Raw genomic sequence first — 13904 nt, 5'->3', positions numbered from 1 at the left:
TTTTTAGCTTTACCATGTCCTGAAAGGAGGTTGTAGCCAGGTGAGAGTTGGTCTCTTCTCCCAGGCAACCAGTGACAAAACAAGAGGACACAGCCTCAAGCTGTGTCAGGGGAGATTCAGGCTGGATGTTAGGAAGAAGTTCTTCACAGAAAGAGTGATTGCCTCAGGAGGTGGTGGAGTCACAGTCCCTGAAGTGTTTAAAAAGAGGCTGGATGTGGCACTTAGCACCATGGTTTAGTTGATTAGATGGTGTTGGGTAATAGGTTGGACTTGATGATCTCCAAGGTTATTTCCCAACCTGTTTTATTCTGTGATTCTGTACTCTAAGTTAGTTTAGCCATGCATCTGAAATCACAAAGCACAATAAGTTTTTTCTCTACATGGCATTGCACACACTTTCATTTCTAGAAATGTGCTGTCTGCATCGTGAATTCTTTGTGTTGGTTCTTTTTGTGTGCATTAATTTGTTGTATGGTCTTGGAGAGACTTTGTTCATACACAGATTGTTCAAGACAGATATTTCTGATGCAAGCCAACTGGACAATCATAGAATCAGTCAGGGTTGGAAAGGACCACAAGGATCACCCAGTTCTAACCCCCCTGCCATGCCCAGGGACACCCTACCCTAGAGCAGGCTGTCCACAGCCTCATCCATCCTGGTCTTAAACGCTTCCAGGAATGGGGTCTCAACCACCTCCCTGAGCAATCCATTCCAGCCTCTCACCACTCTCATGATGAACAACTTCCTCTTCATCTCCACTCTGAATCTCCCCACCTCCAGCTTTGCTCCATTCCCCCAAGTCCTGTCACTCCCTGAGAGCGTAAAAAGTCCCTCCCCAGCTTTTTTGCAGGCCCCCTTCAGGTCCTGGAAGGCCACAATAATGTCACCTCGGAGCCTTCTCTTCTGCAGACTGAGCAGCCACAACTCTTTCAGTCTGTCCTCACAGGAGAGATGCTTCTAATCATCCTCATGGCCCTTCTCTGGACACGACCCAGCATCTCCACATCCCTCTTGTAATTGGGGCTCCACAACTGGATGCAGTAAATGCATGCAGTAAGAAGTGCAGTTCTACACTGGCATTTCTTGTGGTGGAAATTTCCACATTCAGCACCCATCTACTGGTAAAAGTTCTGCCTGTGGCTTTCCCTGCCCTCTTCCTACTGCTCAGTAGCTTGCATGCCAGTTCAGCTGTCATCCCTGACAGAATGCACAATTCTTTAAGCACTTTTATTTATCTCAAATAACTGCTAAAATCTTGTCACTGTGAATTACTTTTTATCTTGCCTTCCAGCTCTTTGTTAAACTTAAAAGCCTGCATTTCTTATAGAAAACTTTGTGCAGCTTATAATATGTCCCCAGAATTTTCATTTCTTCCTTTTCCTTCCTTCTTTCCATTTCATTGAAGTGTTGGCATCTCACTCTCCAGCAGCATTTCTGCCTAAGGGACATTCACCTTAACCACATTCTGGTTGTATTAACTCTATGATTTAAATAGTGACATTGCTTCAGTCCTCATTTCTGCCACAAAGAGCTATCTCAGTGCATCCCTTGTAAGATGTAGCCTTTTCTGAAGCCAAGATACTATTTCTGTCCTGGGATATCCCAAATTCCTCTCTTCTCCCTCTCACTCTGTGGGTTGAATGGGAGAAGAAAGGCACAAAACCATGCTTCCCCACCTCCCTGGTCCTGCAGGCTTCAAGGGGGGGTAGCAAAAGGCGCTTACTGCACATGGGGTGACCTGGGTAAAAGCCTGCACTGAAATTGGGCTGGTGATTGGCTGTGTTTATGCACTCAGTATAAACGGAAAATGGACACCTTGTCTAGAAAAGGATAAATAGTGCAAGAGTTCCCTTGTTGAGGGTGCCTGCCTTGACAGTTCCCACTTGAGAGTCCCTGCCACTGATAAGGATAGGCTCCTGCTGAGACTGGACCATCCCCACTTTGGGATGGTTGCTACATTTGTACAGATCTTGGTTTTATCCCATCCCTGCTTTTGGATGGTTCTCCCAACTTTTGCACCCTTTTGCCTTGTGAAAGATCAAGTACAGAATCAGTTGCAGTGCTGAAATGATGCTTTTTATTTAGAGAGAGCAGCACTGAAGAATTTAGAACTCAAAACCTATGAAAATTTGTCATTATCATCATCAATGTCCTTCTCTTTCTTCTTTTTTAATTAAATAACTTTTTTTTAGCACATCAACATATAGTATCACTTATTCTTAATAATTAAACTTCCACTACAGATTTTCTTCCTTCCTCAGTGTTTAGAATTCCTCATTTATATGTCAGTTTTATGTTTCTTTTTCCATACCAAGAAAAAGTATACCACAAAAAAAACCCCAAGCACAACCAAACCAAACCCCAAAGCAAACCACAAAGCACAGTTTGTAATGTAGTTAAGGTACCAGAGAGGAATTCAGACATTTCACACTGAATCCCACTGGTGCTACGGGTTTATTCTGTGACCTTGAACAAATCACTTAATCTCTGTGTATTTCTGCTCCTCATTTATATTTTAAAGGTTGATAATACTTCTTCTGCCTCTCTATTTACATTGCAAAGCCCTTTTACTCTGTGTGTTATGTGATTATTGTTGCAATAAGGATCTTCTCTAAGAATTCTTATTATAAGGATGCTTTAATCTATGTAAAAAGCAGTATATCATGTAGGATAGCTTAGCCTGTATGATAGGTTATCCTGAGCTATGATCTGGATGTGTGAGGAGTTTTTGTTGTTGTTCTTGCACCAGAAGTGTATTAAAGAGTCAGTCAGACTCAGAGTTCAAGAGGGAACCAAATGGTCTTACAAGGTCTTTCTCTGTAAGACAAAAACAAACGTGCTTGGAAATTACTCTTCTACCACCCTTGAAGAAAAGCAGTCTGGAGTGGCCTGCATCCATGGCACTAAATTCAGCTAGCACTAAGGCAGGCAGGCTGCTCCTGGCTCAAAAGTAGCTCCAAGCCTGGAGCTGGTGTATCTTGAAGTGACAGTCAAGGCCAGTGTGAGGAAGATGAAGTGCTTAAGATGTTCTCCACATAACAGCCCAAGCTGATGCTGACACAGGGAGGGCTGACAAGATGTGCTAGTGTCCAAAAGTCATCCTTATGTCCTCCCCAGCTACATGCTTCCCAGGTCTGCCATCCTGTGCTTGCTGGCACAGATCAGGAAATACACTGATGTAGATTTTTCTCCAGATCACATTCTAATACTAAGAGAGTAAAACAGATCCCCACACACTGTATCCAGAGGACCTGCAGGCCTATCTCCTGATGGCTGCTGCTTCATTTGGAAGCAGAGTATTTAAATCTCTGTTGAAATCTATCCCAGGCTGATTTTGAAGGGCTTAAAGTCTAAATGTATTTACTTAGCAAAAGATCCTATTACAACACAAGCCTCTATGTAGTCAAAACCCACAGTGTGGCTGTCAGATAGACCTGGTAATGGTGAGTGTAGCTGAACTGTCACCTCCAGAATTACCATCCTATGCCAGATACATTGCCAGGTGTTATCACACGGGACAGAAAAACAATAAACCCCCCCCAAAAGTTTTAACTACTTATTCTGAAGTTTGAAAAGATATTGCTGGCATGACTTAATCACTTGCAACAACTGACTGAACATGACCCTGCATATTGCTTGCTGATGAGTGTTTTATGTGTTCTTGTCTCTGTAGACTGAAGAAGTCCTGAAGATTGATGGAGGGCCATGCTATTCAAACAGCAGGCGTTGCTAAGACAGAAGCTCTTTGTGCTAGGCAGCCTTGCTATTGGAAGTCTCCTATATCTAGTTGCCAGAGTTGGGAGCTTGGATAGGTAAGCTATTAGGTATTAATTACAAATGGGTTCAGATTGTCTGAGTATTGTATTGTGTAGTATATGTTAGTGTTTAGTCCTTCATAGAAAGTCTATCTCTGCTAGTGGTGCTTTCCATTGAGTTTTCTTTCCTTTGGAAGAAGAGAATGGGGAAATCAACTTGCAGACCACCCCTGGCCAAGTATTTCTGTCTGATCATTTGCATTCTGAACACACTGATGCTTGTTTACGCAGAAAAATAAAACAGCATCCAGCAAAAATGTCCTTGCAGTAGTTCATTTTTGTCTGTGTGCATCTGTGTGTTGACCTCTAGTTTCAGCAAAGCAGTCAGGATGTATTTATATAGCACCTTCCCTAAATTTATGAGTAAGCAATTAATGTGCAACAGTGGTAGTTAAGATTAAGTATGAGCCTGCAGAGTAGCTTGTCAAGTTTTGAACACTATTTCACTTTGCTTCAGGCTTTGAGAATTTTAACTATGTTAATTAACCACTATTTTCTGGAGCTGAATGTGCTAAATAAGTGGGGTTTCTCTGCAAGTAATTTCCTGGAAAGCAGTAGAAAACCTAGCAGAGGAAATCAAAGAGTATTTGGCACTTTTGACCAGGCTGAGTTTTGACTGGTTATTGACAGTGCAACAGTAGTGCTGCCTGCACTGGCACTGCTCTTTCTGTCACTTTCAAAGTGACTGTGATGGTTTGGCTGTTAACCACCCCCACACTTGTGAAAATCCCCCAGACTAGACTCATCTGGCTGGAAATTAGAACAAAGCTTCATATTTACAGCTTAGCTGGCTATACGAGCAGATATTTACAATATTTACAGCTATACACAGCAATATACAAGTTAAAAAAAGTAATACAGAAACACAACACGCCTCACAGTAACTAGAGACCCCAGGAGGGGCTCCCATCCACCCTTCCACCTCCTTTCCACCCCTCTACCTTACCCCAGACTTTGTCTTACGTTCAAGGTGAGTTTGGAGAATTGGCCAGAGGGGTTAGGAAGCAGAGGGATCAGTCACACAGACAACAGGTTAGAGAGAGAGAAGGGAAGCAGCCCAAACCAGAGAGCAACTCTGTTACCTGCGTTTGTGTTCTTGTTTTTACACATCTCAGCAAGCCTATGAGTGCAGCAGACATCACCATTGCTTCCTTTTCCCAGCCTATAATCAATTCCACGCACTAAAATATCCCAGCTAGGCTCAAACTAGCACAGTGACCTGGGCTTGCTCTGGTAGAAGCTACACAAAGACAGGATTACAAAAAAAGAGAGGAAGGGTGGGGAGAAGGCTGCTTCAAAAGACTTAATGAAACAAGACTTCAAGATTTCCAGAAGCTAGTGGACAGCTCACCAGTGCTAATGGCCTATTAGTGCCTTTCTTTTGAACGATGGAAAACATTAATGGAGTTCAGAATTGTGACACTGTGCTGAGTGAATATGGAGTGCATGGAAAGTGACCTGAAAACAGAGCTACCTAGTGTCCATTGCTAGGTAATGTTGAGCTCCATCTGAGGTCACTGAGTGCTTTCTTCAGCTGTTTAAATCCACTCCAGAGGAAGAGGGAGGCCATGTACTCCACTGCAAATTAAGCCTCACAATTTTTATCTTCTTTCTGCAGTAGTCAAAGCATCTCTGATGCTTCAGAGGTGAAAACTGCGCTGAGACTAATATGATTCTGTAAATGGAGGCAGAAATCCTTACTGGTCCCTGCAAAAGTATATTTTATGCTCAGAGTCACTAAATCTAATTAACCTTATGCTATTATCTACACTTGCACATCTACAGAATTTACTGATGGCTATAAAATTATCTCGCCACAGTATTTGACTCTCTGACCCCATGCAGCAGTGAATTCCACCAGTTTCATATATAATGTTGCCAATGGCAGTTTCATTCTCTTGCATTACCCAGCAGAAAAAAAATACCACATTGCCAAAAAGCAGTCCTTTATTAGGACTTGCATGAAAGAGAGAAAGAAAGAAGCCCTAAATAAGATGAGGCAGATGGATTAACTGGAGGTGTTCTACCTCAGCACTAGGGCACAATCCAAACTTGTTGAATCTGTCAGTAAAAGGACACTGAGTGGCCTCAACAGACTTTGGAATAACTAATGGTTCAGGAAGAAATCCAGATTCATTTGTTCTTAATTTATGTTGATCTAATTTGAACAAGAGAGCTGAGGATGGCTCATCTCTTAGTCTCAGATTAGGCTCTTTGGTGTGCATGTTTTGAGTCTTCTTAAACACAAAGGGAAATTGCCACTAGTTTATCTCATTGATTGGGTGATAAAGTCCAATAAACCAAGCACTTCCCTCCAGGGGAGGCCTTTGTCCTTTAGCTCCTGAGAGCAGGGAGCTGCTTCACACAAGGAAGCTCAAACAGATTCTGTGTCCAGCAGTACTGGGATCTGAATCAATCTTTGAGTTATCCAGCTTCCACACTGACAATGTGGGGAATCTCCTCACATGATTTCCATGCTCCAAACTGCTCCTGCTGCAAACAGTTGTATAATCTTTTGTCACTGTGACACCTCCACTGCATTCTGCATGTGGCATTCTGGAAGCATGCTGAATCAGCAGAGACAGCTGTGCTACCTGTCATTCGGATTGCCTAACTTCATTTTAGCTCTTTGAATCACAGAACCTTAGAGGTTGGAAGGGACCTCCAGAAATCAGGTCCAACCTCCCTGCCAAAGCAGGACCCCTAGGGTAGTTTGCACAGAAATGCATCCAGGCAGGTTTTGAAAGTCTCTGGAGAAGGAGAGACCACAACCTCTCTGGGCAGCCTGTTCCAGGGCTCTGTCACCCTCACTGTAAAGAAGTTTCTCCTCACGTTGAGGTGAAACCTTCTATGTTCCAGTTTGTAGCTGTTACTCCTTGTCTTCTTGTTGCTGACCACAGAAAAGAGATTGGCCCCTTCCACTTGACACCCACTCCTCAGATATTTATAGATACTGATGAGATCTTCTCTCAGTCTTCTCCAGATTAAACAGCCCCAGGGCTCTCAGTCTCTCTTCATAAAGAGAGTTCCCCAGTCATCCTCATAGCTTTCTGCTGGACTCTTTCCATCAGGTCCCTGTCTCTCTTGAACTGGGGAGCCCAAAATTGTACACAGTATTCCAGATGTGGTCTCACCAGGGCAGAGTAGAAGGGCAGGATCTGCTAGACACACTTTTGCTGATGCACTCCAGGATGCCACTGGCACTCTTGGCCAGAAGGGCACATTGCTGGCTATGGAGAACTTGCTGTCCACCAAGACTCCAAGGTCTTTCTCCGTGGAGCTGCTTTCCAGCTCTGAAGTCCATCAGCAATACTGCTCCCTGAGATGAATTGCTTTATGGTGGGTTTTCTCAAGAATATTTGTGGAGTTCTACCATAGTGGTTTGAGGAATAGTTTTGGAAGAGAAGCTTCAGTGCCATAATAAATGTCATATACTCTTTCTTTGCAATGGATTGTTCCTATAATGGAGAAAAAAAGACACTAAAAACAAATTACTGGAAAAAATACAAGCATGTTGCAATGTAACAGTAAATAGTTACATCTGGGTATCTAACTACCAACATCTGAGAACCTGCTTAATACCACCACTGGCAACATTTTCTAAAGGGTATTTTTTATTGTTTAGAGAAAGGAGAAGATAGGGGAAAGAGCTAAAAACCTGAAATGTAAAGTGTTGAGGAACGACTTTTAGCAGCATCCAATCTTTTCCCTTAGGCTAGAGGATGTCTTAAGTATTTATTTACTTTTAAAGGAAACCACCACGTATGACAAGCTGTTGTGTTACACTGAAGGCAGTGCTAATTTTCTTTTCGAGCAAAAGAGATAAAATTAGAGATGGGTCTGGAACTGGTACTGTGGAATCCTTTTTGCTTGAAAACAAATAACAAATACACAGAAGGAGAGGGAAGAGGAGATCAGAGATAGCAACTGCAGCTTCTGTTCCTTATGCATTTAACTGCCACCTTACTGTTGTTGAAAGACTGCCTTACCAGCCACACCAGTCTGACCAAATCATACCACTACCAAGACAAGACATTGCTTTCTGCTTGCTTTGTTGTCTTGCTTCTTTCCATTGGCAAGTTTGCATTAGCGCTGCAATACTTCAGTCTTTGTGGCCAAGTCAAGCTCTTAGTTAAGTAGATGACAGAGAGCAAAGGAAGAGAAGAGATACTTGAGAAAAGAGATAACAACAGGACCTCACTTATCATCACACCTTCTAATTAGTCTGCAGGACTTAGCTAGAGCTCCTGTGAACTCAGCAATGTCACCTCAGCTCTGCCTGGACAGGCTATATCTCTCAGCATCTGGATAATCAAAGGAACAGCCTGAAGGTCAGCCAGGGTGATCAAACTTACTTTGCCCCAACCATCCATTGTCCTAGAATCAGTGTCAAATTAGAGACTCCACCAAACAGTGATGGATGGATAAGCCATAAAGAAATAAATAATTCTGTCCTGAAAGCAGGGTTTGAATAATATACAGTAAATGAGTGAGGGGCCACATGCTGAGCAACCAGACTAAATACTGCATACCTAAACAGCTATTAATGAGCATTGCCCATCTGGTATACAGGCTAAGGCAGGGGTCCTCTGAAAAATAATAGCATGTGGTCATGTAATTTAAGAATACATATGCACAGTGAGTCCATATTAAAATTGCCTAGGCAACCTTTGTTCTTACCTATCCTTAATTTTGGAAAGCATGGCTCCATGAAATTATTAATGGCATTTTTCTGTAGGACTTTGGAAACTCTCCACCCCATTTTCATCTTCAGTGTAGTATTGGCCTGTATAACGACCAAAGAAATGGTTTGGGAGTGGAACTGAGAGCTTACTCAAGGTTCTGTAGTAGCAAAGTTTTAACATTTTCCTTACTGAATAATTTCTTGCAGGAAGGAAGCATAAGATGAGAGGAAAATGGGTGAAATGATTTCAGATGAATCTGAAAGAAGAGCACAAAAATGCAGGGGGAAAGAAGAAACAGTAAGGCACAAAATGAGGTTCAGAAGCAAGATACATAAGGGATGATAAGAAAATCATTTTTTGTAATGCAACAAAGGTATTTAAAAAACCTTTTCTTGTCATTCTTTCTGTGCCTTTCTAATCATGTCTTATTCAGAACCTTGGGCTTTTTGATTCTGAATCACAGAGAAAACCCTGGGCATCTTTTAAAGAGGAGGGGAAAATGCTGAAAGCTGATGCCTATAAAGCTGGGTTTTATCCCTTGTGCTCATCTTCACTAAAAAGGACAACTCTGGATCGGCAGCTAATAAAGCCAACACAATGGGACGCACAGGAAAGAACTCAGGAACTGGAAAAGCATTGGAAGGAGGCAACCTAAGCAAACTGAATTTTCAGATCAGATTGACCAAATCAAATTAATATGCTTTAAAAATTGCAGAAGCAATCACAAAGGAACGAGGAATGCAGGAGGCGAGGCAAGGTTCAAGAAGCCCCAGGAACAGTAAGCATAGTGCCTATGCTCACACAAGGCAGAAAGGTGGAGTTAGGAAGTACTCAGCTAAATCACAGCAAAACACCAGAATAAATAACCAAATGCTTTGTGAACAACTTAACCACCGGCAGAATAAAATGCAAGCTGAAAGATGGGAACATCACATTACTTCGCAAAAGGTTTCCAAGGGTAAGATTGCCTTACACAGGGAACTTGCCTTAAGAGATATCCTCACTTTACAAATACCTCTTGTTTTGCTTGCAGACTGCAGCCCCTCTGCCCTATCGATGGTCGGTTCGGACCCCGCGGCCAGGAGGAGATCCCGCTGCGAGCTCTGCAGTTCAAGCGAGGGCTGCTTCATGAATTCCGCAAGGGCAATGCCAGCAAGGAACAGATCCGACTGCACAACCTGGTTCAGCAGCTTCCCAAGGCCATTATCATCGGGGTGAGGAAAGGAGGCACCCGAGCACTACTGGAGATGCTGAACCTTCACCCCGCAGTGGTCAAAGCTTCTCAAGAGATTCACTTCTTCGATAACGACGAGAACTATGCCAAGGGGATCGAGTGGTACCGGAAAAAAATGCCCTTCTCTTACCCTCATCAAATAACAATCGAGAAAAGCCCTGCGTATTTTATCACCGAGGAAGTACCTGAAAGGATTTACAAAATGAACTCATCTATCAAATTATTGATCATTGTCAGGGAACCTACCACAAGAGCTATTTCTGATTACACTCAGGTGCTGGAAGGTAAGGAAAGAAAGAACAAAACTTACTACAAATTTGAGAAGCTGGCTATTGATCCTAACACCTGCGAAGTGAACACTAAGTACAAGGCGGTGAGAACCAGCATCTACACAAAACATCTGGAGAGATGGTTAAAATACTTCCCAGTCGAGCAGTTTCATATCGTGGATGGAGACAGGCTCATCACAGAACCACTGCCAGAACTCCAGCTGGTCGAGAAGTTCCTAAATCTTCCTCCAAGGATAAGTCAGTACAATTTATACTTCAATGCCACCAGAGGGTTTTACTGCTTGCGATTTAACATTGTCTTTAACAAGTGCCTGGCGGGTAGCAAGGGACGCATCCATCCAGAGGTGGACACCTCTGTCATTACCAAATTGCGCAAGTTCTTTCATCCTTTCAATCAAAAGTTTTACCAGATCACTGGGAGGACATTTAACTGGCCCTAAACCAAACTCCATTCGAGCCTTTCTGTCGCATCTGAGACATGCAATAAATGTCTCTGCTAAAATATGCACTTTTCATAGACACGGCTATCAAAGTAACCTTTTTTTCATGCCTAGGTGTACATATGCAGTGTGTGACCAAATATACGGTGGGATCAATTTTTTCTACAGAGTAGTAACTAACCTGAATTTACTGTCAGCATAGTTGCATCTTTTAAGCTATTATAATAATAAAGGGAAAGGAGGTATTTAGGGAAACAGAAGTCAGACGCGGTTAAAAAGGGTCAGCGTTCCTCTCGCTTCATGAAGTGCTTGTGCCATACTTATTGATCCAAGCAGAACGTTAGTTTATGCCATAAAAATTCCTGTCAGAAGTCTGTGAAGCTGTGAGAAAGCATAATCTTCAGGCTCCATTTGGTAGGTACAGTGCTAAAGGAATACTGACACTTTTAAACACAGCGCTGCATTTTTACAATGAGAGTGGATAACCCTATTTTCTTATTATTTGAAATGAATATCTTATCCCATGCCAACAGCATTGTTTCAGAGTTCTTGTGGTGAGTTTGCACTATTGTTTTCTCGTATGGCCCATAGTGTCACTTGTAGCATGTCAATCATGTTGTCAAAAGAAGGTCGAATCATTTCTTTCTTCTATGCTCGTGTGTCAGCAAAGCTAAGCGTCGTGTACATAGTGTACAATGTTTGTAAATACCAGTTTCACACTAAGTAATTCTATTTTGTAAACTGAATATGGCTATTTAATTTATTGTGAAAATTAAATTTATTGTGGTATTTAAAAATGGAATGGATTAAAATTACCTATATGTGCAACGGCATTTCACCTTTGCTTGGCGTATGTCCCTGTGGCCCCTTTGCCCAGACAGATCACGTGCACCTGGTGTGAGCGAGAGCTGCATGCGTAAATGGAGACTCCAGACAGTAGAGAAAACTGATATATGTGGTGGAGCTGAGTTTATTAAAAAACTCATCCACCTGTGAATCTGGTGCAATGCACACCTCAAGGAACATTATTGCTCTTCTGTTGCAGCACTTTGCTAAAATTAATTCAGTTGCAGTAGCCCGTGAGGCTAAAGAATGACTGTGAAAGCTTACTCTAACCCTGGATAGCAAAAAAGCAGAGCTGCCATCAAAACCAGACTGACAGGCACACAAACAAGAGCAGAAGAATATAAAGATTTCATCACCAGAAGCTGGTGGTGTTTCAGAAGTCAAAGCAAACCACAGTGACACCTCTGTTTTTATCTGCTAACATACGTGCTTGCTCCAAACAAACAACTGCAGTGCTCTTAGTACTGCTACTAACACACAGCTCATGTTTCCATTCAGTAAGTGACAAGAAATTAGCTCAGTAAATTAGTATTTTTGTACTTTATAGATTGCATGTCTCTTAGAGATTCATAAGATGACACCAAGCTGGGAGCAGGTGTTGATCTGTTGGAGGGTAGGAGAGCCCTGCAGAGGGACCTTGATAGGCTGGATGGGTGGGCAGAGGCCAGTGGGATGAGATTTAACAAGGCCAAGTGCAGGGTTCTACACTTTGGCCACAACAACCCCAAGCAGCACTACAGGCTGGGGACAGAGTGGCTGAGAGCAGCCAGGCAGAAAGAGACCTGGGGATGCTTGTAGATAGTAGCTGAACATGAGCCAGCAGTGTGCACAGGTGGTCAAGAGAGCCAATGGCATCCTGGCCTGTATCAGGAACAGTGTGGACAGTAGGATAAGGGAGGTTATTCTTCCCCTGTACTCAGCACTGGTCAGGCCACACCTTGAGTGCTGTGTCCAGTTCTGGGCTCCTCAATGCAAGAGAGATGTTGAGGTGCTGGAACATGTCCACAGGAGGGCGACAAAGCTGGTGAGGGGCCTGGAGCACAGCCCTGTGAGGAGAGGCTGAGGGAGCTGGGGGTGTGCAGCCTGCAGCAGAGGAGGCTCAGGACAGAGCTCATTGCTCTCTACAACTACCTGAAGGGAGGTTGTAGCCAGGTGGGGTTGGTCTCTTCTCCCACGCAACCAGCAACAGAACAGAGGGGCACAGTCTCAAGTTGTGCTGGGGGAGGTCTAGGCTGGATGTTGTTAGGAAGTTGTTGGCAGAGAGAGTGATTGGCATTGGAATGGGCTGCCCAGGGAGGTGGTGGAGTCACTGTCCCTGGAGGTGTTCAATAAAAGACTGGATGTGCCATGGTCTAGTTGATTGGACAGGGCTGGGTGCTAGGTTGGACTGGATGATCTTGGAGGTCTCTTCCAACCTGGTTGATTCTATGATTGTGTGATAAGCAAAAGACTAAAAGCAATTGAAAAATGTCTTCTAAAATAAAGAGAGAGAGAAAAAAAAAAACAGAAAGGAAATGATAAGGAAAACAACTACTTTAAGACTATCATCTAAATATTAATGGGGACACACATTTTGGAAGGTATCCATAACATCTGAATATTCTGATCTACAGTAGCAGAGTAGCTGCTAGTAATGCAGTTTATAATAAGATCAAGCTTTCCCTGTGGGCTGTTTGTCTTGTTCAGTGATTTGAAAGCACTGGTTTTCTAAATAAGTGATTTTTTTAAACTCTTGTGAAAGATTGCTGCTTGTCTTGCTGTATCTTTAATCATATGTGCTAGCACTGTGAGCAATGTGCCCTTTCTTCTTGCTGCTTGGGAGCCCTGCCAGCACACCACGGTAGAGCATATGTGAAATTTTCTCCAGCAGCTACAAGGCTACTCACTGTTGTCCTGTGTGAGAGCCACAACCAGACATAAAGGCTGAGATTCTTAACTCAACTAATAGCATTCAATAAGGAGATTTTATCCAATTTCACAACCTTCAGGTGAGCAGACAGATTCCAGACAGCTTTGGATTTCATACAGTGATTTCATACAGTAATGGCTACAAATTTCAACTAAAGGCTGTGATGTGTTTTCAGCCTAAGGGACAAATTAGGCTGAAGTTACCTCTAAGCATGAAAGATACATTTGAAATGAATATCACTCTGCACTGATCAGAAAAATCACAGAGACTGAGATCTAAGAGGCACGACTACACACATTGCTGTTCAAGTCAGCTGGCTTAACTCCAGTTTATCATTTGCAGTTTTGGAGACACACAGATAAATTTAGGCAATCTCTTAGACAAATCTGGTTTGAAAAAGCACAGAGGCAGAGACAGGAATAGAAGGGGAGGGAAGAGAGTTCAGAGGCATTGCAAAGTGTTGAGAAGCCTAAAAGAAGAGGGAACAGATTCACTTCCACCAAGCCTCCATGGAACATCCTCAAGTCTTTTTGACATTACCTAGCGAAGAGGAAATATCAAAACTGGTTCTTAATGCAGAGATCCAACACACCACGCAAAGTACACCCCTAGGTTAATGGGGATTTTTCAGCAGTATTCATCACCACTTTGAGAAGTTCTGACCTTATGGTATTTACCTCTTCA

The 13904-nt window shown here is 42.8% G+C and overlaps 1 protein-coding gene and 1 long non-coding RNA gene across 7 annotated transcripts in view; both read left to right on the top strand.

Moving 5' to 3' along the window:
* The window catches only part of HS3ST5 (heparan sulfate-glucosamine 3-sulfotransferase 5), a 201647-nt gene extending 190354 nt beyond the window's left edge, over positions 1 to 11293 (top strand). For all 6 annotated transcript variants that reach the window (XM_064170207.1, XM_064170210.1, XM_064170208.1 and 3 more), the window contains 2 exons: positions 3675 to 3813; positions 9535 to 11293. In XM_064170207.1, coding sequence (XP_064026277.1) covers positions 3707 to 3813; positions 9535 to 10465 — 1038 coding nt within the window. In that variant the 5' untranslated portion in view covers positions 3675 to 3706 and the 3' untranslated portion in view covers positions 10466 to 11293. The remainder of the gene's footprint in view (positions 1 to 3674; positions 3814 to 9534) is intronic.
* The window catches only part of LOC135189635 (uncharacterized), a 932873-nt gene that overhangs the window by 146105 nt on the left and 772864 nt on the right, over positions 1 to 13904 (top strand). The window lies entirely within an intron of this gene.

Source organism: Pogoniulus pusillus, chromosome 33, assembly GCF_015220805.1.
Source record: "Pogoniulus pusillus isolate bPogPus1 chromosome 33, bPogPus1.pri, whole genome shotgun sequence".
NCBI classification, from domain to species: Eukaryota; Metazoa; Chordata; class Aves; order Piciformes; family Lybiidae; genus Pogoniulus; species Pogoniulus pusillus.
The sequence above is the reverse complement of the archived record's forward strand: the minus strand, read 5'-3'. Positions and strand labels throughout refer to the sequence as shown.